Source organism: Bos indicus x Bos taurus, chromosome 16 (assembly GCF_003369695.1).
Source record: "Bos indicus x Bos taurus breed Angus x Brahman F1 hybrid chromosome 16, Bos_hybrid_MaternalHap_v2.0, whole genome shotgun sequence".
Classification (NCBI taxonomy): Eukaryota; Metazoa; Chordata; class Mammalia; order Artiodactyla; family Bovidae; genus Bos; species Bos indicus x Bos taurus.
The window spans coordinates 23,609,833-23,625,943 of NC_040091.1; the positions used below are offsets into that span (position 1 = coordinate 23,609,833).

Below are 16,111 nucleotides of genomic sequence, written 5' to 3' on the forward strand. Positions count from 1 at the left end.
TACCTATCTAGGGCCAGTATCTAAAGCACAGAATGCTCTTTTTCGCCATCCTGAATTGCCCTCAGGGCACACCTTCCTTGGGCAGCTGCAAGGACTGATGGCATGATTCTTGTAAAACTGGGTTGGTGGGCAACATTTTTTGTTTACTGAAAGGGCAGGCAGCATTTCCTGTCCACATACCACATGTCACACATATACGTGTATATCTATGAATTATGAGCTTATAAATATGTATCTAGGAATTGTAAACTATGTATCATATTTATAGTCCTCCAACCTGTTCAAAGGTAATTTTTGATGGCTTCCTAATGTTACATGACACTTCGTAAAGACCACTTTATACTATTTGACACTCAGGCTATAATCCAACTTTGTTACCAGTGAAAGTCTAGTAGACACAATTGTGGCTTCCCAGGTAGCTCAGTGGTAAAGAATCCACCTGCCAATGCAGAAGACACAGAGATGCGAGTTCAATCCCTGGGTCGGGAAGATCCCCTGGAGAAGGGAATGGCAGCCCACTCCCGTATTCTTGTCTGGAGAATCACATGGACCGAGGAGCCTGGTGGGCTACAGTCCCTGGGGTAGCAAAGACTTGGATAGGACTGAGTGACTGAGTACATACACACTGTTGTATGCAGAGCATTGTAAGATTATTTTTCTAAAAGTTAGATTTCTAAAGTGGAATTATTGACTTGTGGGGTATAGGCATTTTTTCAGCATTTTGACCAATTGCTATCAAAACAATTCTTCCCACCCGCCTCCAACTTGTTATGTGAGAAAGATCCTTGGCTCTGGCCTTTGCCAGGGTCATTTGGTGCAGGACATACTTTATATTTCCTGCATTTTAACCTTAATAAGTCACTGGTTTGTACATGTTTGAATTATTTATGACTGGTAAGAGAAAAAAAATAATCAGAGATTCTTACAATTTATTCAGATTTCAGCATCTGAGAGGGATTGATCAGCACTTTTATGACCGCAGCAGCACCACTATCTGGGCAAATCCTTATTACCCAGCCGGTAATTTCATCCTGGAAATGAACCTCTTTTTGGAGTTACAAATGTTCTGAGTTAATAAAAGGAAAGTATTAAAGGTGATTTGGGAATAAGAACGCATATAGATTTTAGGTAATGAAGACTTTTAAAATAAATACAATTGTCCATAAAATTATTTGGAATGTGATGGTAGCTATTACACTTCTTCAGTCTCTGACGTTAATACTGATGAGTAAAGAAAGTTGAAAGAATCAACTGAAAAGCTACAGTTTTCTTCTGAATGTTTATATTTTATTATGTATTGTTGTGTATTTTAGGAAAAATGGGAAACAAAAGATTTCCAGAGTGCCTTAACACGTTAATGCACAAATCCATCTTACTGGGTTTTACAATGCCATTGAGTCCTGTTGAGTTTTGCTCATGTGGTTTTGTCCCCACCATTATGGAACTGCATTGTATTTGAAATGGAAATTATTCTGCAGACTTTGTTTCTTTTTTGATTATGCCTCTTTTAAGCCATGTAAAAGTAATTGTAACTGACAGGGACAAACAGTACAAATTCCTAGTATGATAAAGAAGAGAATGGGATTTGAAAGCAAAAGGAATTTTGAGAATAACAATAGGAGGAAGGAATCATGAACCTGTTTTGTTGTTTTGTTTTTTTTTAGATGCAAGTAAGTTTTGAACTATTCTGGTAAAACTGAACAAGAATTCTCACTGATGTAACATGTGAATGAATGAACTCACCTATAATTTTGTGGTTTCTTGAATATCATTGAATATATTGAATAAATGTGATTCTCAATTGTACTTTTTCTTTGGTATTTCTTTTAAAAATTACTTATCTATTTATTTATTTTTGGCTGCGTTTGGTCTTAGTTTCAGCATACAGGCTCTTTACTGCAGCGTGTGGACTTCTCTCTAGCTGCAGCGCCCTGGTTTAGTTGCCCCTGCTGCATGTGGGATCTTAGTTCCCCTACCAGGGATGGAACCCATGTCCCCTGCACTAGCACTGAGCCACCAGGAAAATCCCAAACATGGCCTGATTTTGTGACAAGAGCCTGACGTCAGTGCCTTACAAGGATTTGTTGTTATTGTTCAGTTGCTAAGTCGTGTCCCACTCTTTGTGACCCTATGGACTGCAGCACGCCAGGCTTCCCAATCCTTCACCATCTCCCTGAGTTTGCTCAAATTCATGTCCATTGAGTGAGTGATGCCATCCAACCATCTCATCCTCTGCTGCCCCTTCTCCTGCCTTAAATCTTTCCCAGCATCAGGGTCTCTTCCAGTGAGTCAGCTCTTCCGCATCAGGTGGCCAAAGTATTGGAGCTTCAGCTTCAGCATCAGTCCTTCCAATGAATATTCAGGGGTGATTTCCTTTGGGATTGACTGGTTTGTTCTTGCTGTCCAAGGGACTCTCAAGAGTCTTCCGCACCACAATTCGAAAGGATTATCGAGGACATCCCCTGCTGCCTTGAAGAAGCCTCGGGACCTTGTGCCAGTATCCTCTGTCGTAGCCGGGGTTCCTGGCAAATGCAGCTGCATCTCTGAGGCTTTGTGCCTGGAGGAGCCAACCAAGTGTGCAGTCCTATAGAGGGCAGTCTCCGCTCGGCTTTGCTGTTCGGAGCTGCGGGCTGCGGCCCTGAATACCTGGGCTTTCAGGTCCCGAGACCCTGGTCGCGTGTCTCGCCCTCAGATTCCCACCCGCCCAAAGCTCCCCGGCCCCAGCAGCCGTAGATGAGGAGAGTGGCTGAAGGCAGCCGGGCACCCTGCGAAGGCCACCGGGTGCCAGTTGCTCCCTATTACCAAGAAAGGGATCTGCCGGCTGCCTGATGAGTACTGCGAACTTTAAAAAAAAATTTAGGTTAAATAAACAACCCACAAATACGTAAATAAAATGGTCCCTTGTAGCGATCATGCGGGAGGGTACCTCGCTTTGCAGCCGTAGGCGGCGGAAGTGGAGGAGGCGGTGGGAGGTGCTCCCACCTCCCACCCTCAGATCCCCCGGGCCACCCCTCGGGAGAAGGACGCGACATTCCGATCGGCCGGAAAGGGGTTCAGAAGTCGTCCTTCCTTTGGACTCTCGGCCAAGGACCGCACCTCCCCCAGCACCCCCGGGCGGCGGGCGCGCTCCCGCCGGGCTCAAGTTGGCACGTCTCTGGTGGGCCCCGCCGCGCCAGCGATCGCTGGGTCATGGGCGCCGCCGGCTCCTCGGCTCTGGCCCGCCCGGGCCTCCCCGCGCCGCCCGGGCCCCGCTGGCTGGGGGTGGCCGCCCTGGGACTGGCCGCTGTGGCGCTGGGAGCCGTCGCCTGGCGCCGCGCGCGGTCCCGGCGGCGCGGGCGGCTGCAGCAGGTGGGCACGGTGAGCGAGCTGTGGATCTACCCGATCAAGTCCTGCAAGGGGGTGTCGGTGGACGCGGCCGAGTGCACGGCCCTGGGGCTGCGCAGCGGCCACTTGCGGGACAGGTAGGGCTGGGCGCGGGAACAGCGCGGGATGGGCTCGGAACGCCATCGGGAGCGGAGGAGGCCTGCAGGATCCTTCCCTTACAAAATGGGATATGGCGAGGGGGGTGACGGAGGCAGGCAAGGAAATAGAGAAAAGGCGGCCATCACCTCCCAACGGCAGACCCAGGGTCCCGACCCGCCTTCGGGATATAGCTGTATTTCCACCTCCCACCGGCTCTCTCAGGGCTTGCGCTCCAGAGTAAGTGCGGCATCTTCTCATCTGTCCCCAGGTGTTTGCCGGTGCGCGAGCAAACTTCAACGTAGTCTAGCGGGAAACGCGAGCTTCACAGGCTTAGTCCTGGCCACTCTATTTTTAGCAATTATCTCTTGAGAACTTGGGGACACAAGGAGCCATGGAGCCCAGCCTTCAAGGAGCACACCAAGGTGGAGCACATAATCGTAATAACAGCAGTTAAAGCTTGAGCTTCTTGCAGCTTAAAAAGTGCTATTGCTTATGTTATTTTCTCTAATTCTCTCATGCACTCTTTTATGAGTCAACAACAACAACAAAAAAAACCCTGAGATTCAGAGCCACACCACCATGAGTGGAATCATGGTTCCTGTTTCCTTTAGCATGCTGGTGCTTTGTAAACAGTGGTTTTATTCTACCTGGGTGGTCATGACCTGTGTGAATTCCTGGGGTTCAGTGAAGATGGCCAGGGCCCCAAGCAAGCAGCTTTGTCCTCCTCTGGGTCTGGCTTCAGCCCCATTGTAAGGCTGCACTTCAGACTCCCTCCCAGACCAGCCCTCAGTTTCTGCAGGGAACAGGCAGGACAGATGCAGGCTATACATTTCCCTCTTCTGGCTGCCCAGAGGGTAATTCATGAGGTAGTGGAAAGGTGAGCTGTTTTTGTTACCATCGCATCAGAAAATGTGATAAAGAAAAGCAAACACAGGCTTGCAGTCCTAGATGATAATTGACTCAATATGACAAGTGCCAGGGAAGCCAGAGGAAGGAACGGGTGGAAGGACTTCCTAGCTGGAACTGAAAATGTGGTCTATACACACTCTATTATTTACCCAGGAATGATGTTCTGATCCATGCTACAGCATAGATCTTGAAAACATCATGTTAAGTGAAATAAGCCAGATACAAAAAGACAAACACTATATCGTTCCAGTTATATGAAATATCTAGAATAGGCAAATTCACAGAGAGGGAAAGTGAATTAGAGATAGCCAGGGGCAGGGGCCAGATGGGAAGGAAATAGGTAATTATTGCTTCATGGATACAGAGTATCTGTTTGGGATGATGAAAAGGTTCTGGAAATAGATAGTGGTGATGGTTGCACAACATTGTGAAATTACTTAATGCCACTGAATTCTGTGCTTAAATATGGTTGCTGCTGTTGCTGCTGCTAAGTCGCTTCAGTCATGTCCGACTCTGTGCGACCCCATAGACGGCAGCCCACCAGGCTCCCCCATCCCTGGGATTCTCCAGGCAAGAACACTGGAGTGGGTTGCCATTTCCTTCTCCAATGCATGAAAGTGAAAAGTGAAAGTGAAGTCGCTCAGTCATGTCTAAGACCCTATTTTTTTCATGTCCATTCTCTGTTGTTGGAGATTTACACTGTGTTTACTTTTGGCATCGTGAATAATGCTGCAGTGAACATTGGTGCGCAAGTACCTATTTGAGTCCTTGCTTTTAGTTCTTCTGGGTATATACCTAAGAATATGCTGGATATTTTATGCTGTGTGTATTTTACCACAGTGAAAAAATTGAAAAGGAAAAGAAAGGCTGGCATATGTGAGATCACAGACGGTGAGAATGACTGGAAGGGCAGCTGGATTGTAAAAGGTCTTGCAGAAGAGTGAGATTTATTCTAAAAACTGGAACTATGGGGAACTTTGTATGAGGGTGACATGATTAGATTTGTATTTTAGAAATACAAGACTATCACTGTTACAAGGAAGGATTAGCAGAAAGAATATTCAAATGCTGGTACCAGGGATCTGGGACAGGATAGAACTATCTGTGTCCAGGATGAAGAACTGCTAAGAGGAAGTTCCTTTAGGACAGGACTTACACGAAGTTTATTTTTTAGCAGGGCTGAGCAACTCAGCCACCTGCTGGAGGTGGTGATCTTGAGTATCTGCCATATTTTTTACTTCTGTCTGTGGATCTCAGGGGAGGGAGAGAGTGGGACAAATGGAGAAGTAGCATCAGTGTATATATACTATCAGGTGTAAGATGGATAGCTGGTAAGAAGTCGCTGTGTGGCATGGGGAACCCAGTCAGGCACTCTGTGATAAACTGGAGGGATGGGATGGCAGGAAGGGAGTGAGGCTCTGGAGGGACGGGATGTGTGTATAATTACAGCTGATTTGCACTGTTGTATGGCAGAAACCCCTGGTGGCTCAGAAGTTAAAGAGTCTTCCTGCAATGCGAGAGACCTGGGTTCGATCCTTGGGTCAGGAAGATCCCCTGGAGAAGGAAATGGCAACCCACTCCAGTATTCCTGCCTGGAGAATCCCATGGACGGAGGAGCCTGGTGGGCTACAGTCCACGGGGTCGCAAAGAGTTGGACACGACTGAGCGCCTTCACTCACTCACTCACTCACATGGCAGAAACCAGCACAACATTATAAAAATTAAGAAAATGAAAAATAAAAAAATATGAATGGCCAAATAAAAGATACATGCAAAAGAAAAAAAGAAACACAAGCTGACTCCAGTCATAATCATTCCACTCAGTGTGAATCTCCAGTTCAGTTCAGTCACTCAGTCATGTCTAACTCTTTGTGACCCCATGGACTGCAGCACGCCAGGCCTCCCTGTCCATTACCAACTCCCGGAGTTGACTCAAACTCATGTCCATTAAGTCGGTGATGCCATCCAACTATCTCATCCTCTGTTGTCCCCTTCTCCTCCAGCCTTCTGTCTTTCCCAGCATCAGGGTCTTTCCATTCAGTATGAATAGAAATGACCAAAATGTTAGTGTGTCTAGCTTCCTGGATAGCTGAAGCGCCCTCTATGCAAATGCATCATTTTTTTTTTTCCTGGAAACAGTTCTTTTGCTCTTCTTTCTCTATTTCTGTTTGTTCTGGGAAGTACCTCTAGACCCTGAGTACTGACCAAAAAAGAATATTGTCCACATTAACAATAGCCCTTTTGATAAATTGCAGAAGTCACAGCTAACTTTTTTGAAAGGTGGGAGTGGATTTGGCGAAGTGTAAGTGGCATTGATTGCTGTTCAGCTCGACTCCACAGTCTGCGGACAATACTGCAGTGTCTTGTTTCCATCAGCAGGAATGCCTCCTGGTGCCAGGAACCATGCTTCCTCGTCTTTCTCTGAGATATCATCTACTTAGGGCAATTAAGAGGAAGATATAACTTCTTTGATTTTTGTGCCATCAAGGAGCTCAGAATGTTCTGCAGATATTTTGTTCGATGCATGAGTGATTATTAAACACTATGAAATGAACTGACAGATTCGGTCTTGCTGGACTGATGAACTGATGTTTAGGACAGACAGATGCACAGACACACGAGGCTTACAGTGAGGAAATCAAAGATGATGGTGCACCCCTGAAGCCCCCCCAGAGATGGGCTGTCTGTCATGGTGGTCCGTGAATATCTTGTGTTTTGAAAATGGCAGGTTTTGGCTTGTGATCAACAAGGAGGGGAATATGGTTACAGCTCGACAGGAACCCCGCCTGGTCCTGATTTCCCTGACCTGTGAGGGTGACACGCTGACCCTCAGTGCAGCCTACACCAAAGACCTGCAGCTGCCCATCAAGACACCCACCACAAATGTGGTGCACAGGTGCAGGTAAGGAAAGGATAGATCTTAATCTTGGCGTGAATATTTCTTCGTACAGTTTTGGCAAATTGTGGGCTGTGGAGGGAATTCAGAGAAATGTTATCAGTAATTGACTATTGATTGCAAATGTACCATATGTAGGGTCAAGTTCTCAACATGCTGATGATCTAAAAGAAGGTGGGAAAGGGGGCAACTTCAGAAAAATATGCGTCGATGTGGGACAGAGAAAAAAATGTCTTTTGCAGTAAACTATGGGAACAAAGGCATATTGACATAACATCACCAGAGGATAAAGGATGCAAATCGGGGCAGAAGGAGTGGAGAGAGGATCCTAGAAGAGGTGAGGTTAGATCCATGTATTACCTTAGGATCATCTCTGTGTTGCTTGGAAAGACTGGGAACTTTCCAAATTTGAGTTATGGAAGGAGTCACAAATGGCTATATGACCAATGATATTTAGTCCTAATGAAAGGAACTTCCAGAATAGAAAAGAATGTCTGTGATCAGAAGAGTGATCTGACCTGCAGATGCGTAGGGGTCCCTGTAATAGTGAGAGTAGATATTCAGCCAGGAGGCTGCTCTATACAGAGGCTCTTTCCTTAACATCAGAAGGACAAGGGGGCAATTATTCCAGGAAAAGTGGCTCTGTCTTAAGAAATCATGTCTAGAGTTGGGTTTTTTTAAATCTTATTATGGGAAAGCCAAAATGTGATCTGATTATACTGTTGTAATAATGTCTGCATTTTGAATTAAAATGCAACATGAATGCTAAATTAGTCCACAGCTTATTATAGAGAATAATAAACATCAAAAAAATGTAGTTACTTGACTGGAAAGAAAATGAGGTTACCTAAAAAATTCTAAAAACCCCCAAAACTCATAAAATGCAAAATTAGTATAATTTCCATAATATCAGAATTGTAAATATAATGTTTAATTTTAATTTGGGGCTTCCTCTGTGGCTCAGCAGTGAAGAATCTGCCTGCTAATACGGGAGACTCGAGTTCAATCCCTGGGTCAGGAAGATCCCCTGGAGTAGGAAATGCAACCCACTCCCGTATTCTTGCCTGGAAAATCCCATGGATAGAATGAGGCTGGCGGCTACAATTCATGGGTTTGCAAACAATCAGACATGACTTAGTGACTCAACAACATTTTGGTGGTTTTTCTGATTATAAAAGTTATACATATTCATTGTTTAAAATTGGAAAATACCAAAAAAAAAGAAAACCCTTCTGAGACAACCATAATTCGTATTTTGATGTATCTTCTTTCTGTCTTTAATCGCTAATACTTTAAAAACCATTGAAATAGTACAGAAGACTGTCTTGAATATGATTCACATACTTAAGTGGACATGTTGAGTATTTTTCAGATTGTTAAAAAAAGTCTTCAAACATACCATTTTCATGTTGGTGTGATATTTCATCCCATGAATGTCTTTGAATGCCTTTTGACAAGTCCCCAAGATTAAACATTTGGATTGTTTTCAGTTTTTTTCTAGGTATGAAGAAGAATGTGATGAATAACTTGGCATAAATGTCTGTTCATATCTTTTATTATGTCCTTAGGGGAAAATTTTTAGCAGTGGTTTCACCAACAACAAGAGTATGACTCCTGTAGACTTTTATTTATTTATTTGGCTGTGCTAGGTCTTCGTTGCATGGACTTTATCTAGTTGTGGTGAGCAGGGACTACTCTAGTTGTGGTGCGCGGGCTTTTCATTGCGGTGGCTTCTGTTGCAGAGCATGGGCTCAAGGGCATGCGGGCTACCGGTAGTTGCAGCTCCCAAGCTCTAGAGGGCTGGCTCAGTCGCTGTGGTGCATGGACTTAGCTGCTCTGCAGCATATAAGATCTTCCCAGATCTGTGTCATCTGCATTGTCAGGTGGACTCTTTACCGTTGGGTCACCAGAGAAGCCCTCCTGTAGACATAGAGAGTATATACATGCATTTGTATGTATATACATACATATATATGTATATACTGCTAAATCATTTTGCAGAGTGGTTATACCAGGTATATATTTACCAGCAGTTTATAAGTATATGTGTCTCATTTCTTTTTGACCATTATGTTAAGAAATCTTTTGCCATTTTTGTGAGAAAAAACGGTAATTTCTTATGATTTAATTTGTATTTTTGATTGTCTGAGGCAGATTTTTTAATATGCCTATTTCACTGTGTATTTCATGTTTCTCCATCATCTGGTTCCTGCTTGCCTGCTAGGGTGAGATATTTACCCATAATTTCTTGTGGTTAACCATTTTTCATTTAACTATTGGTTCACTTGGAATCACATGGAAGCTTTTCCTGGTCCCATACAGGCTTTTGGTCCATTCCCCCAAAGACTACACAAGGGCATGTTGGGAAATTGCAAAATAAGGAGGCTTAGACATGCTATAGATGAAAGATGCCAAAAATGCTTTGAACTTAGATTTCCTTTAGCAACCCAGGCTATTCTCTTGTGAAGGAGCTGTAACTTCAGCTCACTTTCCTAAAGATTTGTGATGCGTTTGGAGGGCCAAAACTTTCCAAAGTTCATGATCATAGTCACTACACTTGTTTTCACAGCTTCAGATAGATGTTTTCAGAAGTTTTATGAGCCCAAATTCTCGTATCTTCTCACACCTAAAAAAGGCAATAAACTCTGCCCCTTATGACTTGCAGCAACCTTCTACTAAGATGTGTGCTTGATAGCGCAAATGCTCTGTCACCAAAATCACAAAGGAGCAGACCTCCTCCCACCTCTATGGAACATTTCCTCAGAGCTATCTGAGAGGTTGTCTCCTGGGCCATAGTCCTCAGTAAGTCCCCAAATTAAACTGAACTCGCAGCCCTCATGTTGTGCATTTTTTCAATTGACACCCTCAATTGGCCCCCTAGGTACCCCCAGCTCTTAGTATACCTCACCCACATCACCCCCAACTCTGGCTGGCTCCCGGTATGCACTTCCAGCACACTTTGGCAGACAGTACATACAGTGAGCAGGTACAGGTAGGTAGCTTAAATCTGCAGGCCCAGGAAAGCCCACAAACATAAGCGTTAGTGCCACTTTTGAAGGGAGAAAGGGAATCTGACAGCATTTGGTCTCATGGGTTTCAGGACTGAGAGAAAGCATACAAGCTTAAGAATCCTGCCATATAAGAGAGCAAGAAGCATGGAGTAGGTGTATCCGGAGAAGGCCTGAGAAAGTCTCAGAATCCCCACCAGGACTGAGGCAAGGTGTTTCTCTCTGGAAAACAGTTGGTAAAGACTGGAGGAGGTGACTGCTACTTCAGATGCAAAGCCAGCAACACAAAACTCTAAGGAATGCAAAAAAATCATTCAAACATTATATCGCCAAAGAATCGTAATAATTTTTCACTAATCTATTTCAAAGACATGGATATCTGTGATGTGCCCAATTAACTGAAAATAGCTGTTTTAAAGACTCTCAGTGATATATAAGAAAACATAGACAATTTGATTAAATCATGGAAACTATAAGTGGACAAAATGAGAAGTTAAAGAGGTAGAAATCATAAAAAAAAAAAAAGAACCAAACAAATTCTGGAGGGGAAGAATAAAATGAATGAAATTAAAAATGCGGTGGAGTGCATCAACAGCTGAATGGATCAAGCGAAGGAAAGAATGTGAGAATAAACACAGGATTTTTGAAATTATCTGGTCAGAAGAGAACAACAAAAAGAGTGAATAAAACCTATGCGGTCTTTGGGGATATCATTAAAAGAAACAATTTGTGAATTATTGGAGTTGCCATAGGAGAAGAGAGGAGAAGGCAATGGCACCTCACTCCAGTACTCTTGCCTGGAAAATCCCAGGGATGGAGGAGCCTGGTGGGCCTCCACGGGGTCGCTAAGAGTTGGACACGACTGAGCGACTTCACTTTCACTTTTCACTTTCATGCATTGGAGAAGGATATGGCAACCCACTCCAGTGTTCTTGCCTGGAGAATCCGAGGGATGGGGGAGCCTGGTGGGCCTCTGTCTATGGGGTCGCACAGAGTCGGACACGACTGAAGTGACTTAGCAGCAGCAGGAGAGGAGAAATAGAAGGTGGGAGAAAGATTATTTAAAGCTAAGAAATTTCCAAATCTGGGAGAGATTTTCTATCAATCAATGTGATGAAAGGGCTTCTCTGGTTGGCAGAGATTTTTTAGATATGACATGAGAAGCACAAACAAGAAAAGCAAAAATAAATAAATGGGACTCCATCAAACTAAAAAACTTCTGCACAACAAAAGAAAACTCTCAGCAAAATGAGAAGAAATATTTGCAAAACATGTATCTGGTAAGGGGTTAATAACTCAACAGGATAAAAACGCAAACAGTCCAATTAAAAAATGGGCAGAGGAACTAAGTAGACATTTCATATAGAAGACATAGGTCCCTTGACTCTGTCCTCTTTCCCAAACTTCAGCATTTTCGAAATATGATAATGATTTACGTTAAATTATAAACCACTTACTTACTTACTTGATGTTTTTCTTTAAATTTATTCAACTTTTTAAAAACCTGAAATATGGAAGGAAGGGTTAGTTGCTCAGTTGTGTCTGATTCTGCGATCCCGTGGTCTGTACGCCGCCAGGCTCCTCTGTCCATGGGATTCTCCAGGCAAGGATACTGGAATGGGTTGTCATTCTTTTCTCCAGGGGATCTTCCCAACCCAGGGATCCAACCCAGGTCTTCTGCATCTCCTGCATTGGCAGGTGGATTCTTTACCACTGAGCCACCTAGGAAGCCCCTATTATCATTATACCAGCCTTTTAATAAAGATTTCTGTCCAACTGAGTGAACCATATTTTTGCAGCAATTTTATTTTATACTAATACATTAGATTTCTTCTGGAGAACTCCTTCTCTTTTCAAACACATGATCTCATTTTATTCTGCCTGCATTCCTTCCAGGCAAGGAATCATAAGACTGCATCTGCATCTCAGGTTTATAAAATAGATAAGCAATGAGGATTTACTCTATAGCACAGGGAATCACATCCAACATCTTACAATAACCTATAATGGAGTATAATCTGAAAAAAAGCTGAGCCAATATATTGTGCACCTGAAATTAACCCAATACTGTAAATCAACTATAAAAAAAAATGCAGAAAAGAGGGATTGAACTTCTGTCTTTATTTGGGTTTCCATGTGGCTCAGAGTAAGCGCCAGGCTAAAATGATGTCTTCTGGTAATGAAGGAATTACAGCGACGTCACAGCGAGGTGCAACCTTTTGGATCTGTGCAGCATTGGCAGGGTATCCAGGTTGTCAAAGTCATGCCTGTTCTTTGTCCCTGTCCCTTGCAGAGTGCACGGCTTGGAGATCGAGGGCAGAGACTGTGGTGAGGCTGCGGCCCAGTGGATAACAAACTTCCTGAAGACACAGCCCTACAGGCTGGTGCACTTTGAACCCCACATGCAACGGAGAAATTCTCACCAAGTAGAAGACGCATTCTCACCCACGGACCAGGTCAGGAAGGCAGGCTTCCTTGGAAGTGGAGAGCATGGCACATATCTGCTGAGCTCAGTTCTCATCTTTTATCTTTTGTGATCTCTCATGACAAAAGCTGTTACTTTTGCCATAAGCTATTGGTAAAAAATAAAGCCCTTCCCTTGGGAGCATCATCTGTGTTTCTTGATTTGGAGGACTCTTGCATTTTTGCCCGAGAGCAAAAATTCCTATTTACAGAAGCTTCTGGTGCCAACATGGCTTCAAAACTCTTCTAGGTCAGCATCTTTCCCAATCCCTCTGTAATTTCATGAGGAATCCAGCCTTTTTACACTGGGATTGCCATGTTGTGTCAGATCTCAGTTGGGCAAATGAGTGTGGCTATGGAGATCCACAGATTTTAAATGACCAGACTGGCCCTTAAAGGAATAAGGCTTTAAGAATTCATCCTAAGAGTGAAACATACAAGGCTTCGTGGCACCGTTGCCACAGCCATGTTGAATGCTGATTTGCAGGTTGCATGAAAAATACATATCCATAGAACCAGTGAATATTTTTTTATCATACCTAATGAGGTCATCAAACCCAACCACCTTATTAAAATCAACATATGAGAGTTCAGAGGATGAGAAAAGGGGAAGCTCTAAGATTCTGAGACCCCGTTTTCTTCACTCCATCATGCAGTTCCTGTTATCTGCAAGGCTATTTAAAGCTTCTGAATTGCTGTGACTTTGCTATAAAAAGGAATAGAGAAATACTTAGAAAGATTGCGTGGGGAGGTAGGGTGAGGGAGGGGTGGAAGGTTCCAGGAACCAGACCCCTGTGACCTCTGAGAAATGCCTTTATGTGTGTCATGCTCTAACAATTCTTCTTTCCTCCTCAGATCCCATACTCAGATGCCAGCCCTTTCTTGATCCTTTCTGAGGCATCATTGGCAGATCTCAACTCCAGGCTAGAGAAGAAAGTTAAAATAGCCAACTTCAGGCCCAATATCGTAATTTCAGGCTGTGGTGTCTATGCAGAGGTAACACTATGCCTTCCTTGCTCCTTTCCTAGGACTTAACTTTTTTTTTTAAGGTGTGAGTCTTTGATGCTTGATTAGGTTATTCTGAAGGATGCATATCTTTTGGGAAGACTACAGTGCCTCCTGGTGGAGAAATGTACACAGAACAGGCTGGGGCACTCGGCTGAGGTGCCCAGCATTTTGGACTGTTGTGAAACATACAAGCAGTTTAGTTGCTAAGTCGTGCCAGATTCTTGCAACCCCATGGACTGTAGCCTGCAGGCTCCTCTGCCCATGGTATTCTCCAGGCAAGAATACTGGAATGGGTATACAAGAGACTCATTTTATGATTAAAAAAGCAAAAACGAAACTCCGCAGTTTACATGTGAAGAATAATGCACTCTATCAGAGTTAAAATTCTGGGTCTGGAACTTTCTCTCTGGCTTGTGATCAACAAAGGACTGGGCGGGTTTGTTTTAACTCTGGATTCTTGTCTTCAGCCCCTTCCCTGTGAGGGTAAGATGGTCAGGACCACAATCAGATGTCCTTCTTATTATTGCCTTGAGTCCCTCACCCTTTTTTTTTGTATCTCTCAAAGTTTCCACCCTGGAAGACTCAATTCAGATTCCACCTTTTCCTTAAAACCTCCCCTGACCAGAGCAGGGCAGCCTGAAAATCTCTTCTCTAAACCACCAGCACCAGGCTTTCCTGCACAGATCAACCAGCACAAGGGTGCGGTCTTGTAATGCTTTCTCTCCGGTTTTCTGGACCTTTTAAAAGGAATACTGACCATTCACTTTTCTTATGTGTATGTGCTGTCTCCCCTGCTGGATTTGAGGGGCACAGTCCATCTATCTGATTTGTCCTTAAAGTGGGCACCAGTGACCCAGGCCGTAGACAAATGCCCGAGGAACTTCCTGGGCCTGAGAGCTTTGTATTAATAAATGCTCCTCTGGAGATGCAGAGGGAAGTAAGGTTACTGGCCTCCTCTAGATTTGTTCCTGTCCAGCCAGGGGAGATGTCTTAATCCATTTTAGGCAAGCAGGAAAAGCTCTCCTACAACTTAGAGTAATCTCCCCTCTCCATAATCCCTCCTCTATTTCACCTGCTGCCTGCCTCAGCCCCCACCCTTGCCTTCCCTACAGCCTCCAGTCAGGCAGGGTTAGTCAAGGAGGCTTCCTGAAGGAGACGAACTTCTTTTTATTTTTAAATTTTTATTGGAGTATAGTTGCTTTACAATGTTGTGTAAATTTCTTCCGTATACCAAATTGAATCAGCTATCAGTTGAGTTCAGTTGCTCAGTTGTGTCCGACTCTTTGCGATCCCATGGACTGCAGCACGCCAGGCCTCCCTGTCTATCATCAACTCCCGGAGTTTACCTAAACTCACGTTCATTGAGTCGGTGATGCCATCCAACCATCTCATCCTCAGTCATCCCCTTCTCCTCTCGCCTTCAATCTTTTCCAGCATCAGAGTCTTTTCAAATGAGTCAGCTCTTCACATCAGGTGGCCAGAGTATTGGAGTTTCAGCTTCAACATCAGTCCTTTCAATGAACACTCAGAACTGAGCTCCTTTAGGATGGACTGGTTGGATCTCCTTGCAGCCCAAGGGACTCTCAAGAGTCTTCTCCAACACCACAGTTCAAAAGCATCAATTCTTTGGCACTCAGCTTTCTTCAAAGTCCAACTCTCACATCCATACATGACCACTGGAAAAACCATAGCCTTGACTAGCCTTTGTTGGCAAAGTAATATTTGTACCTATATCCCCTCTGTTCTTGGATTTCCTTCCAGTGTAGGAGCATTGAGTAGAGTTCCCTGTGCGGGTTCTCATTAGCTATCTACCTTATACATAGTATCAATAGTGTATATTTGTCCATCTCATCTCCCAATTCCTTTCACCCTCTCGTCCCCCTTGGTATCCATGTGTGTTCTCTACATCAGCATCTCTCTGCTTTGCAAATAAGTTTGTCTGTCCCATTTTTCTAGATTCCACATATGAGTGATACCATACAGTATTTATTCTTCAGAGATGAGTTTCAATTCCGGTTTTACAAGTGAGAGGAAGGGGAGGGTTTCATTTCAGGGGAAAGAATTGACAAATCAAAGGCAGAGGGCGGAAACAGGAAGGCATGATGTAAAGCCAGCCGTCACTGATGGAAATGGCTGCTTAGCTGTCGAATCCTGTGATGTCCCCCCTACAGGGGTGAGTCAGGGCTGGGGCTCCAAAGTGCTCACCTGATTTATGTGCTTTGGCCCCAGGACTCATGGAATGAGCTTCTTATTGGTGATGTGGAACTGAAAAGGGTGATGGCTTGCTCCAGGTGAGACAAACGCGCTGCTGCTCGAGAAGCGGGGAGAAGGGGGGGAGTGTCTGCTTTTTCCAGTGTATGATGCC

At 44.2% G+C, this 16,111-nt stretch overlaps 2 protein-coding genes across 4 annotated transcripts in view; both read left to right on the plus strand.

The window, feature by feature from the left end:
• Nucleotides 1-1,806, plus strand: part of MARC2 (mitochondrial amidoxime reducing component 2) — a 43,250-nt gene extending 41,444 nt beyond the window's left edge. The window contains exon 8 of the mRNA XM_027564486.1: nucleotides 938-1,806. The gene's annotated coding sequence lies outside the window, so the exon portion shown is untranslated. The remainder of the gene's footprint in view (nucleotides 1-937) is intronic.
• Nucleotides 1,807-2,389: 583 nt separating this feature from the next.
• MARC1 (mitochondrial amidoxime reducing component 1) overlaps nucleotides 2,390-16,111 on the plus strand; it is a 34,020-nt gene continuing 20,298 nt past the window's right edge. For 2 of the 3 annotated variants that reach the window (XM_027564485.1, XM_027564484.1), the window contains exons 1-5: nucleotides 2,390-3,461; nucleotides 7,100-7,273; nucleotides 12,569-12,731; nucleotides 13,594-13,734; nucleotides 15,976-16,037. In XM_027564485.1, coding sequence (XP_027420286.1) covers nucleotides 3,190-3,461; nucleotides 7,100-7,273; nucleotides 12,569-12,731; nucleotides 13,594-13,734; nucleotides 15,976-16,037 — 812 coding nt within the window. In that variant the 5' untranslated portion in view covers nucleotides 2,390-3,189. The remainder of the gene's footprint in view (nucleotides 3,462-7,099; nucleotides 7,274-12,568; nucleotides 12,732-13,593; nucleotides 13,735-15,975; nucleotides 16,038-16,111) is intronic. The other variant, XM_027564483.1, reaches the window with a different exon arrangement.